This window comes from Pleurodeles waltl, chromosome 4_2, assembly GCF_031143425.1.
Source record: "Pleurodeles waltl isolate 20211129_DDA chromosome 4_2, aPleWal1.hap1.20221129, whole genome shotgun sequence".
Taxonomy (NCBI): domain Eukaryota; kingdom Metazoa; phylum Chordata; class Amphibia; order Caudata; family Salamandridae; genus Pleurodeles; species Pleurodeles waltl.
The window spans coordinates 605,242,900-605,262,689 of NC_090443.1; the positions used below are offsets into that span (position 1 = coordinate 605,242,900).

The following is a 19,790-nucleotide window of genomic DNA, read 5'->3' on the forward strand; positions in this document are numbered from 1 at the left end:
CATGTGTTCCCGTACCTAGACGATTGGTTAATCAAAACCAACACGCTAGAACGGTGTTCACAACACACAAAGTATGTCATAGAAACCCTCCACAAACTAGGTTTCTCAATCAACTACACAAAGTCACACCTTCTGCCGTGTCAAACACAGCAATACTTAGGGGCGACAATCAACACAGCAAAAGGGATTGCCACTCCAAGTCCACAAAGGGTTCAGGCATTTCACAATGTAATACAGGCCATGTATCCAAAACAAAAAATACAAGTCAAAATGGTGATGAAACTCCTAGGCATGATGTTCTCATGCATAGCCATTGTCCCAAACGCAAGGTTGCACATGCGGCCCTTACAACAGTGCCTAGCATCACAATGGTCACAGACACAGGGTCAACTTCTGGATCTGGTGTTGGTAGACCGCCAAACATACACCTCGCTTCAATGGTGGAACAGTATAAATTTAAACCAAGGGCGGCCTTTCCAAGATCCAGTGCCACAATATGTAATAACGACAGATGCCTCCATGATAGGTTGGGGAGCACACCTCAATCAACACAGCATCCAAGGGCAATGGGACACTCAGCAAAAACAGTTTCACATAAATCACTTAGAACTATTGGCAGTATTTCTAGCGCTGAAGCATTTCAACCCATAATAAGCCACAAACACATTCTTTTCAAAACAGACAACATGACAACGATGTATTACCTAAACAAACAGGGAGGGACACACTCAACACAGTTGTGTCTCCTGGCACAGAGAATATGGCATTGGGCGATTCACAACCTCATTCGCCTAATAGCACAATTTATTCCAGGAATTCAGAATCAGTTAGCAGACAATCTCTCTCGGGATCACCAACAGATCCACGAATGGGAGATTCACCCCCAAATACTGAACACTTACTTCCAGAGTTGGGGAACACCACAAATAGATCTATTTGCAACAAAGGAAAACGCAAAATGCCGAAACTTCGCATCCAGGTACCCACAAGATCAGTCTCAGGGCAATGCGTTATGGATGAGTTGGTCAGGGATATTTGCTTACGCTTTTCCCCCTCTCCCACTCCTTCCATATCTGGTAAACAAGTTGAGTCAAAACAAACTCAGACTCATACTAATAGCGCCAACATGGGCAAGACAACCTTGGTACACAACACTACTAGACCTCTCAGTAGTGCCTCATGTCAAACTACCAAACAGACCAGATCTGTTAACGCAACACAAACAACAGATCAGACACCCAAATCCAGCATCGCTGAATCTAGCAATTTGGCTCCTGAAGTCCTAGAGTTCGGACACTTAGACCTTACACAGGAATGTATGGAGGTCATAAAACAAGCTAGGAAACCTACCACTAGACATTGCTATGCAAATAAGTGGAAAAGATTTGTTTATTACTGCCATAATAATCAAATTCAACCCTTACACGCATCTGCCAAAGACATCGTAAGATACTTACTACATTTGCAAAAGTCAAAGCTAGCTTTTTCTTCCATTAAGATACATCTTACCGCAATTTCAGCTTACCTACAAATTACGCACTCAACTTCACTATTTAGGATACCAGTCATAAAAGCGTTTATGGATGGCCTAAAGAGAATTATACCACCAAGAACACCACCAGTTCCTTCATGGAACCTCAACATTGTCTTAACACGACTCATGGGTCCACCTTTTGAGCCCATGCACTCTTGTGAAATGCAATACTTAACATGGAAAGTTGCATTTTTAATTGCCATCACATCTCTAAGAAGAGTAAGTGAGATTCAAGCATTTACCATACAAGAACCATTTATTCAAATACACAAGCATAAAGTAGTTCTACGGACAAATCCTAAATTTTTACCAAAAGTCATATCACCGTTCCACTTGAATCAAACAGTAGAACTACCAGTGTTCTTCCCACAGCCAGATTCTGTAGCTGAAAGAGCACTACATACATTAGACATCAAAAGAGCGTTAATGTACTACATTGACAGAACAAAACTAATTCGAAAAACAAAACAATTATTTATTGCTTTCCAAAAACCTCCTACAGGAAATCCAATTTCTAAACAAGGCATTGCTAGATGGATAGTTAAGTGCATTCAAACCTGTTATCTTAAAGCAAAAAGAGAACTGCCTATTACACCAAAGGCACACTCCACTAGAAAGAAAGGTGCTACCATGGCCTTTCTAGGAAATATTCCAATGACCGAAATATGTAAGGCAGCTACATGGTCTACGCCTCATACATTTACCGAACACTACTGTGTAGATGTGTTAACGGCACAACAAGCCACAGTAGGTCAAGCAGTACTACGAACATTGTTTCAAACAACTTCAACTCCTACAGGCTGAACCACCGCTTTTGGGGAGATAACTGCTTACTAGTCTATGCACAGCATGTGTATCTGCAGCTACACATGCCATCGAACGGAAAATGTCACTTACCCAGTGTACATCTGTTCGTGGCATTAGTCGCTGCAGATTCACATGCGCCCACCCGCCTCCCCGGGAGCCTGTAGCCGTTTAGAAGTTGATCTTGAACATTTGTAAATGTATAAATCTATTACTTTAAACTACATTATGTACATACATATTCACTCCATTGCATGGGCACTTTTACTAGCATACACAACTCCTACCTCACCCTCTGCGGGAAAACAATCTAAGATGGAGTCGATGCCCATGTGCAATGGAGCCGAAATGGGAGGAGTCCCTCGATCTCGTGACTCGAAAAGACTTCTTCAAAGAAAAACAACTTGTAACACTCCGAGCCCAACACCAGATGGCGGGATGTGCACAGCATGTGAATCTGCAGCGACTAATGCCACGAACAGATGTACACTGGGTAAGTGACATTTTCCATATATATATATATATATATTTATATATATATATATATATATATATATATATATATATATATATATTCCATTTGCATGGACATCTCTTTATACTCTATCACTCCTTCCTTACCCTCTGCGGGAAAACAATCTAACATGGAGTCTATGCCCATGCGCAATGGAGCCGAAGAGGAGGAGTCACTCGATCCTGTGACTCGAAAACACTTCTTTGAAGAAAAACAACTTGTAACACTCCGAGCCCAACACTAGATGGCAGAATATGCATAGCATGTGAATCTGCAGCAGAACATGCCATGAACAGATGTACACTGGGTAAGTGACATTTTCCATATATATATATATATATATATACATATATATATATATATGTATATATATATATATATATGGAAAATATGTTCGATGGCATGTGTAGCTGCAGATACACATGCTGTGCACAGTCCGCCATCTGGTGTTGGGTTCGGAGTGTTACAAGTTGTTTTTCTTCGAAGAAGTCTTTTCGAGTCACGAGACTGAGGGACTCCTCCCATTTCGACTCCATTGCGCATGGGCGTCGACTCCATCTTAGATTGTTTTTTTTCCGCCATCGGGTTCGGACGCGTTCCTTTTCGCTCCGTGTTTCGGGTCGGAAAGTTAGTTAGAATCTCAGAAAAAATCATCGGTATTGTTTGCGTTCGGTATCGGGTTAGTTAGAACAAATCGACACCGAATTTTGAAGAGCTCCGGTGGCCCTTTGGGTTTTTTTCGATCCCCCGTTGGGGCCTGGTCGGCCCGGCCACGTGCAACTTCAAGGCTGATGGAACGGACCCCATTCCGCTTCTGCCCAAAATGCCATAACAAGTATCCGTATACGGATCAGCATCTGGTCTGTAACTTGTGCTTGTCCCCCGAGCACAAGAAGGATACTTGTGAAGCCTGTCGAGCGTTTAGGTCGAGGAAGACGCTGAGAGACCGAAGAGCCAGGAGACTACAAATGGCGTCCACGCCGACAGGTCAAGAACGTTTCGAGGAGGAAGAAGAAGCTTTCTCTATCCACGAGTCGGATTCTGAAGAACTCGACGCCGAAGAAACACCCCAAACCGTGAGTAAGACGTCGAAAATCAAGACTCACGAGAAGTCCACAAAAGCCCAGGGGACGCCACCGCCAACAGGCCATGGCTTAACCCGAAAACTAGGTGACCGATCCAAGGCACTGAAAAAGGGCATGCTGGTGTCGAAGTCATCCGACTCCGGTCGAGATACCGCCACACAGCAACCTCGGAGCCGAGACAGCGGCTCCGAGAAACTTCGGCACAGAGACAGCCGCACCGAAGAATTTCGGTACCGAGACACCACGCCGAAAACAAAGAATGTTTCTTCGGAGCCTAAAAAGACTTCCGAAAAGGTTTTGGTTCCGAAACATCCAGCCTCGGAGCCGAAAACTAGTTCCTATACAGAGGAACAAGGATTAACCTCCCAATTACATAGATTTGGAGAGGAGCTTCAAGCTGTAGAGCCTGACTACACGCAAAGAAGGCTTCATATTCATGAGGACACAGGGAAAATAACCACCCTTCCCCCAATCAAAATAAAAAGGAAACTTGCCTTTCAACAAAAGGACAAGCAACCACAGGCAAAAGTGGCAAGGAAAACAACCCCACCACCGTCTCCACCACCATCAATACATGCATCACCAGCAACAACTCCTCCACTGATGCACTCACCAGCTCATACTACAATGAGTCAGGATGATCCCGATGCATGGGACCTTTACGATGCTCCAGTGTCTAACAACAGCCCAGACTCCTATCCCACAAAACCGTCACCACCTGAGGACCGTACATCCTACACACAGGTGGTCGCAAGGGCAGCCAAATTTCACAACGTCACCTTACATTCTGAACCATTTGAGGATGACTTTCTGTTTAACACCCTATCCTCCACCCATAGCCAGTACCAAAGCCTTCCCATGCTCCCAGGAATGCTAAGACATTCAAAACAAATATTTCAGGATCCAGTTAAAGGCAGAGCCATAACTCCAAGGGTGGAGAAAAAGTACAAGCCACCGCCAACAGATCCAATCTATATTACAACACAACTAACACCAGACTCAGTAGTTGTCGGGGCAGCTCGTAAGAGAGCCAACTCTCATACCGCAGGAGACGCACCACCTCCAGAAAAAAAGAGCCGCAAATTTGATGCTGCGGGAAAAAGGGTTGCAGCACAAGCAGCAAATCAATGGCGTATTGCCAATTCACAAGCACTTTTGGCAAGATACGACAGAGCTCATTGGGATGAAATGCAACATTTCATCGAACACTTACCCAAGGAATTCCAAAAAAGAGCGCAACAGGTGGTAGAAGAGGGACAAAGTATCTCAAATAATCAGATACGGTCTTCCATGGATGCAGCAGATACAGCTGCAAGGACAATAAACACTGCAATCACGATACGAAGGCACGCATGGCTGCGCACTTCAGGGTTCAAGCCGGAAATCCAATAAGCTGTGCTCAATATGCCATTTAATGAACAGCAATTGTTTGGGCCGGAGGTAGACACTGCCATTGAGAAACTCAAAAAAGACACCGATACAGCCAAAGCCATAGGCGCACTCTACTCCCCGCAGAGCAGAGGCACATTTCGAAAAACACCTTTTAGGGGAGGGTTTCGAGGTCATCCCACAGAAACCACAACCTCACAAACAAGGCCTACTTACCAGGGTCAATATCAGAGGGGAGGTTTTCGGGGGCAATATAGAGGGGGCCAATTCCCAAGAAATCGAGGAAAATTCCAAGGCCCCAAAACTCCTCAAAATAAACAGTGACTCACAAGTCACACAACCCCATCACATAACACCTGTGGGGGGAAGACTAAGCCAATTTTACAAACTTTGGGAGGAAATAACAACAGACACTTGGGTCTTAGCAATTATCCAGCATGGTTATTGCATAGAATTTCTCCAATTCTCTCCAAACGTCCCACCGAAAACACACAATATGTCAAAACAACATATAGATCTTCTAGGACTAGAAGTTCAAGCATTGCTACAAAAGGACGCAATAGAATTAGTACCAAATCTACAAAAAAACACAGGAGTTTACTCACTGTACTTTCTAATACCCAAAAAGGACAAAACTCTGAGACCAATACTAGATCTCAGAACACTAAATACCTACATCAAATCAGACCACTTTCACATGGTCACGTTACAAGACGTAATCCCACTGCTCAAACAGCAAGATTACATGACAACATTAGACCTAAAAGATGCGTATTTCCATATACCAATACATCCTTCACACAGGAAATACCTAAGGTTCGTATTCCAAGGAATACATTACCAATTCAAAGTGTTGCCATTCGGAATAACAACTGCGCCAAGAGTTTTTACAAAATGCCTGGCAGTAGTAGCTGCACATATCAGAAGGCAGCAAATACATGTGTTCCCGTACTTAGACGACTGGTTAATCAAAACCAACACGCTAAGACAGTGTTCACAGCACACAAACTATGTCATACAGACCCTTCACAGGCTAGGTTTCTCCATCAACTGCGCGAAGTCGCACCTTTTGCCGTGTCAAACACAGCAATACTTAGGAGCCACAATCAACACAGCAAAAGGGATTGCCACTCCAAGTCCACAAAGGGTTCAAACATTTCACAAGGTAATACAGGCCATGTATCCAACACAAAAGATACAAGTCAAAATGGTAATGAAACTCCTAGGCATGATGTCTTCATGCATAGCCATTGTCCCAAACGCAAGATTGCACATGCGGCCCTTACAACAGTGCCTAGCATCACAATGGTCACAAGCACAGGGTCAACTTCTAGATCTAGTGTTGATAGACCGCCAAACATACATCTCGCTTCTATGGTGGAACAGTACAAATTTAAACCGAGGGTGGCCTTTCCAAGACCCAGTGCCACAATACGTCATAACGAAGGATGCTTCCATGACAGGGTGGGGAGCACACCTCAATCAACACCGCATCCAAGGACAATGGGACATACATCAGAGGCAGTTTCACATAAATCACTTAGAACTGTTAGCAGTATTTCTAGCGATAAAAGCATTTCAACCCATAATAACCCAAAAATACATTCTTGTCAAAACAGGCAACATGACAACAATGTATTATCTAAACAAACAAGGAGGGACACACTCGACAAAGTTGTGCCTCCTAACACAAAAAATATGGCATTGGGCGATTCACAACCGCATTCGCCTAATAGCACAATTTATTCCAGGGATTCAGAACCAGTTGGCAGACAATCACTCTCGAGATCACCAACAAACCCACGAATGGGAAATTCACCCCCAAATACTAAACAATTACTTTCAAATTTGGGGGAACACCTCAAATAGATCTATTTGCAACAAAGGAAAACTCAAAATGCCAAAACTTCGCATCCAGGTACCCACAAGATCAATCCCAAGGCAATGCTCTATGGATGAACTGGTCAGGGATATTTGCGTACGCTTTTACCCCTCTCCCTCTCCTTCCATATCTAGTAAACCGGTTGAGTCAAAACAAACTCAAACTCATACTAATAGCACCAACATGGGCAAGGCAACCTTGGTACACAACACTACTAGACCTTTCAGTAGTACCTCATGTCAAACTACCCAACAGACCAGATCTGTTAACACAACACAAACAACAGATCAGACATCCAAATCCAGCATCGTTGAATCTAGCAATTTGGCTCCTGAAATCCTACTATTCGGGCACTTAGACCTCACACAGGAATGTATGGAGGTCATAAAACAAGCTAGAAAACCTACCACTAGACACTGCTATGCAAATAAGTGGAAAAGATTTGTTTATTACTGCCATAATAATCAAATTCAACCTTTACACGCATCTGCAAAAGAAATAGTAGGATACTTACTACATTTGCAAAAATCTAACCTAGCTTTCTCTTCCATTAAAATACATCTTACGGCAATTTCTGCTTACCTACAAATTACGCACTCAATTTCTTTGTTTAGGATACCAGTCATAAAGGCGTTTATGGAAGGCCTAAAGAGAATTATACCACCAAGAACACCACCAGTTCCTTCATGGAACCTCAACATTGTCCTAACACGACTCATGGCTCCACCTTTTGAGCCCATGCACTCTTGTGAAATGCAATACTTAACGTGGAAAGTTGCATTTTTAATTGCCATCACATCTCTAAGAAGAGTGAGTGAAATTCAAGCATTTACCATTCAAGAACCATTTATTCAAATACACAAAAATAAAGTTGTTCTACGGACCAATCCTAAATTTTTACCAAAAGTAATCTCACCGTTCCACTTAAATCAAACGGTAGAATTACCAGTGTTCTTCCCACAGCCAGATTCAGTAGCCGAAAGAGCACTACATACATTAGACATCAAAAGAGCACTAATGTACTACATTGACAGAACAAAACTAATTCGAAAGACAAAACAACTATTTATCACCTTTCAAAAACCTCATACAGGAAATCCAATTTCAAAACAAGGCATTGCTAGATGGATAGTTAAGTGCATTCAAACCTGTTATCTTAAAGCTAAAAGAGAACTGCCTATTACACCAAAGGCACACTCAACCAGAAAGAAAGGTGCTACCATGGCCGTTCTAGGAAATATTCCAATGAACGAAATATGTAAGGCAGCAACATGGTCTACGCCTCATACATTTACCAAGCACTACTGTGTAGATGTGCTAACTGCACAACAAGCAACAGTAGGTCAAGCTGTATTAAGAACATTATTTCAAACTACTTCAACTCCTACAGGCTGAACCACCGCTTTTGGGGAGATAACTGCTTACTAGTCTATGCACAGCATGTGTATCTGCAGCTACACATGCCATCGAACGGAAAATGTCAATGTACATCTGTTCGTGGCATTAGTCGCTGCAGATTCACATGCGCCCACCCGCCTCCCCGGGAGCCTGTAGCCGTTTAGAAGTAGATCTTAAACATTTGTACATTTGTAAATATATTACTTAAAACTTTATTATGTACATACGCATTCACTCCATTGCATGGGCACTATTACTAGCATACACAACTCCTACCTCACCCTCTGCGAGCCAAACAGTCTAAGATGGAGTCGACGCCCATGCGCAATGGAGTCGAAATGGGAGGAGTCCCTCGGTCTCGTGACTCGAAAAGACTTCTTCGAAGAAAAACAACTTGTAACACTCCGAGCCCAACACCAGATGGCGGACTGTGCACAGCATGTGTATCTGCAGCTACACATGCCATCGAACAGATGTACACTGGGTAAGTGACATTTTCCATATATAATATACTGGATCTGGGATTCCACCCTGGAACTGTTATATATTTTCCTTGAAAATAAATGACTTTTAGTGTTTTAGGTTTGAATGAATCTGCCTGCCATGGTTCATTTTGGGGATTCGTCATAATAATATTTCCAACATCCTCAGGGACAGTGTAAATACCCATCATTAGTAGCAGCTTTTTAACTGGCCTAATGATTCTACATTATAAGAACTTTTGAAAAGATTTCATATTTTTGCAACGTGTTGTATAATTAGGATGGCCTTATCCTTGTTAATTCATGTATTTACTATATTTTAATAGCTGCAAACAGTAAGTGGATACAAGATCATCCAGAGTGTGGCTACAACTTGGTAAATTCTCCACACCTGAAACCTGCTTGGGTCTTGGACAGGGCCCTATGGCACTTTAACTGTGATGTCGTAAGTGGCAAATATAAAGATCGAGGAGTGCCTGCCCTAATTGAGAATGACCAGCAGCTAAATGTGAGTACAAATTTGATACTTTAAAAAAAATATATTTTTTTATTGATATGTTATAAACAACATGCAGACAAGCATGATACATTGTTACATTGTGGTTCATATCAGTCATCAAACAACACACCTCATATCAGCGACATGGGTACATATGCTTAGTTTGCAGAGTGCTGTGGTGTATGGGGAATAGATGTTACAGGGCAGTCAATAAAACAAAACAGTATATGGTGTTAAAGTTTTAGTATCTTGGCATGGTGAATAGTGGCCTCAGGTCTTTCATCCTTACATCGGATAGCCACTCTACTTTGCAGTCCCCGAGGGAGTCACCAATGAGACGATAATGTCCGAGTTCTGCATGTCTGAGGTTGTGGCGTAGTCTGCAGTCTGGCCTAAATATGCCTGCAGAGGTCCCCGGATATCCTTGGGACCAGATGTCTGTGGCTGCAAGCTGGCATTTACCTACCTTTGGGTATTACAGTTTGTAAGATCTTTTATTTTTGTGTGTGTGTGTGTGTGTGTGTGTGTGTGTGCGTGTGCACACCCCATCTTTTAGCTATTAACAGAGCAATTGCTGTATATCTGAGCAACCCTTCCAGTAATGGTTTTACAAAGCACAGAATGGATATGAGTGGAGGAAGATCGAACTGTACCTCAGTCATCCCAGCAAATATGTCAGCCACCTCTCCCCAGAAGGACAAAATGCCAAAGTATTCATATGCCAAGTGCATGAAGTCTGCCTGTTCCTGAAAGTGTCTCAGGCATCTGTGTGATAGGGAGGCATCTATTCTTGTTTGTCAAGCAGGTGCAGAATAGAGCTTGTGTAAAAATATGAAATGGAACACGCTTATGTTCATGATTCATTGAAACCAGTTTGATTTGCATACAACAGTAGGTCCATTGGGAAGTAGTGATTTATTCACCTATAACTCTGGATCATGCATTTTGCAAGTGGTTCTGGCTATCAGGGCTTGGAGAGGAGCATGCCCTATACAGTAAGGACACGCACCCAGCAGACTCCACTGTGCTTATAATTGGGGTGAAACGAGAGAAGCCTTTGGGTTTGTCTGGAAATCCAAAGAGGTGGGTCTGGGCTGCATGCTGTAGGCCTCCTATGTAAGAACTGTTCTACGGGACGGGAAGCATTGCTGTGCGTAGGTTGTTCCAGTGTCGCAACCTTGTGATGAGAGTGCAGATCACATAGTTCCACTGCCCCCTTTGTGTCAGGGTTCTTTATACTAATTAGTCCATAGCGGGTGGCAGCAACTGGTTGCCTGGAAGTGGAATTGCTAGTGAATAGAGTGTTGAATAACCTAGTCGACTGCTAAGTTTCTGTCAGGCCCAAAAGGTTGTTGCAATAGTTTTTATTTTGTGTGGAGGCCTAGACAAGTCAGCCGGGAGCAGGGTTTTAAGCAATGTCTTCCCCTGCATTGTCATGCTCAGGATGTAAATACAGAAGTCTGGCATCAGGATGGTACCAGTGTCCTACATTGTGGCATTGTGCTACCAGGTAACAAAGTTCCAAATCTGACATCTCCATTCCACCCTACCATATGGTAATATTAACATGTTCCAGCTAACGCAGGGTTGCTTTCCAGCCCAAATTAGTTTAAACAGGACTTTGTGGAGCGTGTTAAGGAAGGTGTTGGGAAATGGAATGTGAATATTCATGAATGGTATAAAAAAAGCGGGCGAGGACCACCATCCAAAATAATAGCTATCCTTCCTCCAAGTGATGGGAGGAGCTTTACCCTAGTCATACCTGTGACTCCAGTCATTCTATGACTGGGCTGTATTTTTATTGTAATTGAGTATCCTCCTTGTGATTAAGGATTATGCCTAAGTATCTGACTGAGTCGGTAAACCATCCTATAGGGAACTCTAGCTGTGTCGCATTGTGCAGTTGATGAGGGAGAGGATATCTCACTTCGATCGATTAATGACCTGGCCTGACTTGCATCCGAATCGTATTATGTCACAAATAATGGCAAAAGGGGGGGGGGGAGGGGGAAGCAGGAGGGGGGAGGTTGGGTCTCTCACAAACAACAAAATGTCATCAGTGTACATGGATAAGAGGAGGCGTTACATGGAGAGCTCCAGAAGTCTGTATGAGTGTCACTCCTGCAGAAGATTTGCAAGAGGATCCATGACTAGCACGAATAATAAACGTAAAGATGGGCATCCCTGTCAAGTGCCTCTATATATTGCCTGGGGTCTGTTAGTGTGCTGCTGATGAAGATGCGGGCCTCTGTCTCTACACTGAGAATACAGGTGAGTGCAATGAAGTTGGAGGGGTGCCCATCTTAGCTAATATTTGGAAAAGGAAAGGCCACTCTAAAGTCAAAGGACTTCTCCTCGTCGAGGAGGACTGCAGCAGCTGGCACACGTGGGGCTGTCTGATTGAGCACCGCAAATATGGTGTGAAGGTTAATACTAGTGGATCTGTGGGGCCCAAATCCAGATTGGGCGGATGAGATAAGGTGTTCCATTAGTATAGTAAGTCTGGTGGCAAGCACCTTCACCAATATCTTATTGTTAGTCCTGGCATCCTTGGGGTGGGTTCTCCTGACTTTTTTTTTTGCCTTCAGACATTCTGTTTTGCTGACCTTGTTATTGCTGAATTTAGGACTCCGGGCACTTTACTACTGCCAACCAGTGCTAAAGTGCATGTGTTCTCTGCTTAAAACATCGTCACATTGCCTTATCCACTATTGACATATTTGATTTACTTATATGTCTCTAGTAAAGTACACTACCTGTGTCCAGGGCCTGTAAATTCAATGTGATTGCTTGGCCTGCAGCACTGATTGTGCCACCCACTTCAGTAGGCCTTGTTTCAGGCCGCCATTACAGAGCCTGTGTGTGAAGTTTTAAACTTCCACTTCGACCTGGAAAGTTAAACCTCTTGCTGGGCCCAAACCTTCCTTTTTAATGCATACAACTCACCCTTAAGGTAGGCTCTAGCTAGCTTGAGGGCAGGATGCAGATCATTTACAAATTAGGTGTTTTTAAGTTTTACATGTTCTAGTAGTGAAAACATTTAATTTCCTTTTTCACTACTGCAAAGCCTATCTCTCCCGTAGGATAACATTAGGATTATCTTATTACATTTTATAGGTGTAATTTCTAAATGAGAAGAGATGGGACCCCCAAGTTTGGGGTCTCTGGAATCACAATTTAAAATCACAACTTATGGCAAAGTTGGATTTTAAATTGCAGTTCTGAAAATGCTACATTTAGAAAGTTAGCATTATCTCACTTTAACCATCTGGTACCTTCTGCCTATCTCTAAATACATGACTGGGGTAGGTGGCAGCTGGGCTTTGTGCATTCCCTCCAGACAGCCATGCACAAAGAGTGCATAGGTGTGCCTGTTTGGCCATCCACAGCCTGGGCAAGATGGAAGGAAGGAGCTGACACTTAAAACTGAATGGGCTGTGTCCTATCTCTACACATAGTGAGGGTGAAACCAGGATAAGAAGGGCAGAAAGTGTGTGCACTTCAAAGGCCTTTCTTTGAAGTCTCCCTCACTTTTTCAAAGTCAGCACTGAGTATAAGCACTGGACCTATGACACCACCAACTCAGTACATGTCTGGACCAGGAAGAAGGACTCTTGTGCTGCTGAAAGGACTGTCACTCTAAAGGACTCTGATGGACTCCTGCACTGCTGTGCTGACCTGCTGCCTTCTCCCCTCCTTGCCTAGTAGTGAGAAGGAAAAGACCTGCATTTCACCAACCCGGAACCAAAGTGACTCCAAGGGCTTGCTGGCTTGCATCCTGTTTTCTGGAGTCACAGAGACACAAAAGACTTCCATCTCACCTCCTACAGCACCTGGACTTTGTCAACTGTGAGTATTGCCCTGCCAAGTTGCGACAATCCTGTCATGGGCCCTAAGAAGTGAGTATAAATTTCTGCTTCTGTCCAAACCACTGCATTGCTGACACTACATGGATCGGAGCCGTTGCATCACCCCTCAGGCTCACCAGAAGCCCCTGTTGCCACCAGGCAGTCCGAGGCTTGCGGCGGCGCCTCCTCCCTGTGGACTGGTACTGATGAGGTCCAACCGAGCCCTGCACCATACACTAATCTTGTTGTGCTTCTGAGGTTCTAGGAGGGCTGCTGCAGATTACTGCTGAAGATTACCCCATGTGCAACAGGAATTGGCAGATCATGCTCCGGAGATTTGCACTATGTGGCTACCTTGGAAATCAGCGTGACACCCCCCCAAATGTTGAATGGCAGTTAGAAATGAATTGAAATGGAATGGAATCCAAGTAACATTCTGTACAACGCAGTGATTCTCGCAATGAAATCCGCTTTGGTATTAATTTGTTTCAGTTTCTCAGAAGATATGCTTGAAACTGCTTTCAACTTATGCTTGTAAATTATACAATTGGACTTTGAACCTTTTGTTTCTACAAAAGTGATTTTGGCCTGTACATCTCCTCACACACATTGGCACTAACTACCTTTGTGTGGCAGGACTGAATAATGCTTTTCACACTCAGTTATTACAGAGGTTTAAGTGGGCATTACAGTACATTCTTCTTTGCATTTGTGTCTGCTCTGTACCCCTGGTAAATATGCACCCTGTGTAATTCACTTTTTTCCAGTGATTGTTGTTTACTAGAAAGCTACCTTTCTCACAATCTCTGATTCTATACTGTAGGATAGCTGCTCCACATTCCTTTACCATCTAACCCCTCTTCTCCAACTTTTTTTTAGGGTTGAGCGCAAATCGCTCTGTCCTTGTTGTTATCTCTCTACGGGCTTGTAACCACATCCATGTCAGGCCCATCACTTTGGTTGGTTCGTGGGCTTGCCTTTTACAATTCACTTCATTTCATTAGTGAAAGGCATGCATACGTCATGCCTTTTCTGGTATTTAGCCCTCCTCGAGCGCACCGGCCAACTACTGAAAACATACAAGGCTCCATGTTTTCCGTATGGTTTCTGGACTACTTTTTCTCTTTACTTCATAGGCAGCGTGATCTCGCTGGGCAGTAGCTGAGCGATTTGCATGACATCAACCCTGTTATATGGATATTTGCATTTTTGGCGGTTACATGGCTAATTGCACTTTTGCGGGTTACATGGATAATCGCACTTTTGCCGATACATTTCACTGCGAGCAAATGTCTGTTTCCTTTTGTGTGTTTGCTTTGTGCTCAAGGCGTCCCTTGGCTCGCTTATGTGAAACTGGTTTACTTTTCAGTTTATGTGGCAAGAGAAGTCTGGTTAGGAGTTTACAACGCTAATAGCTTTAACTCGAGTAAACGCAAGACCCATTGTATTGCAAATGGTTGTTTTAAGTGAGTGTTCTTTAAATTGTTGTTGTTTTCATAGCTGGTCTTGGTTTTTATTTCTGGCTATTACATGTTTGTGGAACTGCTTTTCCAGGTTTTGGTTATTTACCCAAATTGGAGATTTACCACTCTGGGTCATCAGGCGAGTAGTTTCTGTTTGGAATTTTGTGGATATGAAGTAGACCTTTTCTGTCACCTTCATGTAGTGCATGATAAAGCTAGAGTAGTAACCGTTGGCAGAAAATGTGGCATTTGTCAATCTCTAAACCAGAAGGAAGTTCACTGCCAGATAAGCCAAATTGTAGGGGACAGTTTGAGGGCTGTTTTTTGGCCCTGTCACAGCTAACAGTACAAAAAAAAGACAACTGACTCACTGGCTCTTTCAAGGTGGTGATAGACAGCAGCAAAAGGCAAGTCCAACACCGATGAGCTAATGGTAAATTTGTCTTCTCTTTTGTTGCTTTCACCTTTACCCCCCTCAGCTGAATTAGGTTTTTGGTAATTACAATTGATAGAGTTAAACTAAGAGTCTATAACTCCACTCATTTGATGCAGCACTGTTGGCGGCAGCCCATATGTCAAAGACCCTTTATCTGAAGGCACTGAACTAAGAAATGCATACATATGTTTCAGGTTCGTTAGTCAGACTACACTACAACTAAGGAAAAGCTAAAAAAGAAATCTGGAACTTGAAACTTGGGAATTCTTTAATTCTCTAATAAGTCATTTGCAATATTTGTGCCTCCCCAGAAAACTACCTTCCATCTCCCTAGAAGTCTGTGCTGTATACGCGGAGGAGATTGAGCTGCATTGCACCAGAGATTTATGAATATTTATAGAAATTTTGGTTCACAATCGCAGCAGATTCCAAGGAACATGAGTGTTACAGTATGTAGAGATCCTTAAATCCCCAGCACGTTAAAGTTAAAACTTATTACCTGAAAACAGCTGCTTTACATCCTTAACCTGAACTAATCTTTCTATCCTCCACAATGTACTGTTGATGACCAGTAAATTATAAAGAGGTGTAATGTGCTCCACCTTAGAATATTGGTGCCATCAAAGTGTGGTAGGAACATTGGACCAGGTGATAGGTTCAGAGATTATAACTGCATATCTCCGGCAATAGTTAATTCAAGTCAGATGTCAATTAATTACCTCCACGTTCTTAAAAGCCAAAGCATCAAATCGCAAGTGCGAAATTCTTCATTTTAGGTAAGCATGATGGTATGCGTAGTATCCACTATCAGTAGATCTTAGCTCTTAAACACTTTCATCAGGATGACACCTGGGCCCAGGAGGGTACACAGGTGTTCCTGGATGCCTTCAAGTGGGGTACTGGGACCAGAGTTTGAAGTCTGGTCATCTTTACCCACTGCTCTGCTTCCTGGTGGAACACCTGTGTGTACCAATAGTAAATTATAATGTTCTTTTTTGCATGTTTAGATTAATTGTTGTTGTGCTTGATTGAGGTGTTGGCTCTTTATCTGTTGATTTTGTCATGGAGAATTAAGTGAATTATGTTGGGCTATATTCATTGCTGCTAAAACGACAGCCTTGTTTTTTTATCCATTCTTATTCTACTTTGTATTGTGTTCATTCCTCTCTCTTCTCTGTCTGCAAGTATTTGTTACGTTTTGTTATGGCTTCAATGATTATTTATTTGCTATATTCATGACCCTTTTTACTTTTTCACCATTGATTTTCGGTGTGCATGTATGTATTATTAGCTTCTGTTGAAAGTAAGAGAAAAATTAAAAATGTTTTTATTACATTTTGGTTTAAAATGTACAGCTCCAATAAGTCATTTTTTGTTGTTCTATACAGCTGTGCGTTCTACCGTTTAATATATCTTTATTTCTGTGCAGAGTATTCGTGGACTTCTTTGGGAGGAAATTTATCCAAAAATAAAACTGTGGGAGTTTTATCAAGTAAATGTCACAAAATGTTTGGATCAATTCAGAACTCTTATAACCAAAGGTAAAATAATTGAATATTACAAGATTTGAATGTTAACTGATCCAGTTGTTAAATATTTTCATGCATTTACTGCGTCATTGTCTTGTTTTTTGTTCTGTTCTGTGTGATGGTTCTAGGTGGGTTCAGCTCAGGAAATTAACAATTTCAAACACCACACTTGTGATGCCCTTGGTCTTATTTCTCCAGTCATTTTCCTTCTTTTCACAACAGGCGATTGTCTCCTGTGATCGCCACACTGCCTGCAGACAAGCCTTTATTTTCCTTATTGTTTTCATTGTTGTAAACAATCTCCTGATAGACCTGATCCACCTTTTGTTTTGCTGCTTTAGACTATAGTGTAACTCCTGGCCTCTTCTCAAAGTAGTAACTTTCCTCCCTGTTTGTGCAGAATGACGGGTTGGATCATTGCCATCTTTCTTTCACTGCTTTGGTGAACCCTATTGCTGTCTCTGAATTAAAGAACTGCATGTACTCCAGGAAATTCATTGCCGGCAAACACATTGCGTTTAATTCTTTGCATGTACTTTATTACACATACAAGAGAAAATTTAGTTGTTATAGAATGGCAAAACGTTCAAAAAAACGAGTAGCGAAGGCTTTAGCTCGGGGCAAATACCTTTTTTAAAGGAGAATTTTCTTGAGTTGGGAAACTTCTTTTATCACCAAAAAGAACAGTGGCTCGGCCTGAAAATATAGTGGTCCCATTCATTGAGGCGACCACTAATCATAGGTAGCTTTCCTGGTTCATTGCAATTTGTAATTATTTTCCATTAAAAAAAATTCTTGACTTCCTTTTCACATCGTTTTGTTTCTCTTCAAACCGTGCAAAACGATATCCATGAACAAGCGTGTAAAGACAGTATGCCACCTTCGTAGTTAAATTGTTTGATTCATTCTGGTATAAATGCCAGCACACAGATGCTCATCCAACTCTTGTCATTTTCCTGAAACAACTACACATCTTATAACTCTCAGTATTCTCAAATGAGTACTCTGGAATGAGAAGCAGCAAATTGCAGGCTTCTCTTAAAGTAAGATAGACATAACAAATCTTCAACTGTTAACAAAATAAATAATAAAAAAACGAATTAAAAACCAATAAATATATAGAATAAATAAAACTGTACTAAACTTATACTCTAAAATATAAAATACCAAAAATTCCTTTATCAAGGAGTACCTTGCACCACCATCCTCTCCTTCACACAATGTACTTACACACCATTCTCTCCTTCACATACAGAATCTGGCCACCGTTTAGGTTTTCTCCCCCTTCTTCTATTGTCATTCAATTCTGAATCACTAACTCCCAGATCCAGATTATGTTGCCTATTGGGTTCATCTAAAATATTACTGCTGTAATCATCATTACTCTTTCCACATCCACTTATCCCGTTGTCAGTAGGTATATTTTTTGTGCCAACCTGTCCGTCTTTTCTGAAATCTCCTTGCCACTTAACACTTACTCTACTTCCTCCTTGATATTTCCCTCAGTAATATCTTGACATGCATCTTGTCTTGGTTTACCCTGACTTTGTTTTTAATCATCTTCACTTGACAAATAATTAACATACAATCTCCTATCTCCCTTCAAAATTCAATTCAAATCCTAAACTTTTCCATCATTTAGCAATACTGCATTCTTCAAAATATTTACTGCCTTTAACGGTTTTGAAAATTGACTTTCAACTTTGTTCATCCTCCATGGTTTCTTCACTTTAATGAGCATCTGAGTTTTTACTTCAGGATCCTTAACTGAGCTCTTCTTACTGTCATATATCCCTTAAACCTTCTATGTGTATTTACAATTCTTTTCTACAATTCCTCAGTAGCAATATTGTTAAGAGATGAATCAATCAACCATTCCGGATTACTTTTTGTCCTTTGTTCTCTGATCTCAAAGGTGAGCAATTATTCATTTCATTAACTGTGGTCTAATATGCCCATATAGTCTTGTGAATCTGGAAAATCCAATCCTCATTGTTCCTCAAAGCAAGTTGTATAGCCTCATTGAGACCTCTGTTGAATCTCTCAATTATTCCATTACCCACTGGGAACTGAGATTCCACAATGATGTGGTTCGATGTCTGATACTAACTCCATCAAAATAATCCTTAGCCTTCTTGGAAACATTGTACCCCATTATCTATGATTACATATGGAGGTAATCCTTCACTTACAAAAACCTTGTCCATAAATTCCAACACCACATCAGTATCCACTTTATCTACCACTCTTACCACTGGCCAGCTTGAAAATATATCAGTCATTAAAATCACATACTTGGAATTTGCCCCCGTCGGTCCTAAGATGTCCACTGCAACAGTTTCCCATGCTTTTTCTGAATTACAGGTTCACCCATTTCTGGTCTAAGAGTCCTCAAAGATGTATCCGCATTTTTACAATTCGTCACCAATCAATCAGTAAAGACATCTGCCCCAGGCTACCAGTACCATTTCTTCGAAGTCCGCTTTGTTCTGACTTTGCCTCCATTACACCCCTTGACATTGCTTGGTAATAGCTTGTTACGTACGAGATTGAGCATTTAAAAACTGCTTCTTACTCCCCACATGCAAATGGCCTGGCTGGACGAATTAACAGAATGGTCAAAGCGTGTGTGCAAAGAGCGGTGGCTACTAAGATTCCCCTCAAGGGTGTTTTAAGGGAAACCTGATGGGCACATTGTAACACCCCCAACCGTGTAACATTAAAATCTCAGTTTCTTTCCGTTAAGGTTAGGAAACCCAATTTCAAACTTAAACCGGCTTGGTCGGCGTCTGGTAATAGAATTAAAGGTGGTGTGTTGGATGAAGATTGTATTACTACTGTTAACGCGTCCTTTTATGATAATTTGTTACACATTAGGACTCGTTTTAGGCCAATGAATGTTTTGACCCAGTTGAGAGTCACCTTAG

General features: G+C 42.0%; 1 protein-coding gene across 3 annotated transcripts in view; it reads left to right on the forward strand.

Annotated features, from left to right (window-relative positions):
• AGL (amylo-alpha-1, 6-glucosidase, 4-alpha-glucanotransferase) overlaps nt 1-19,790 on the forward strand; it is a 419,432-nt gene that overhangs the window by 86,713 nt on the left and 312,929 nt on the right. For all 3 annotated transcript variants that reach the window (XM_069232148.1, XM_069232150.1, XM_069232149.1), the window contains exons 6-7: nt 9,415-9,596; nt 16,764-16,875. In XM_069232148.1, the coding sequence (XP_069088249.1) occupies nt 9,415-9,596; nt 16,764-16,875 (294 nt within the window). The remainder of the gene's footprint in view (nt 1-9,414; nt 9,597-16,763; nt 16,876-19,790) is intronic.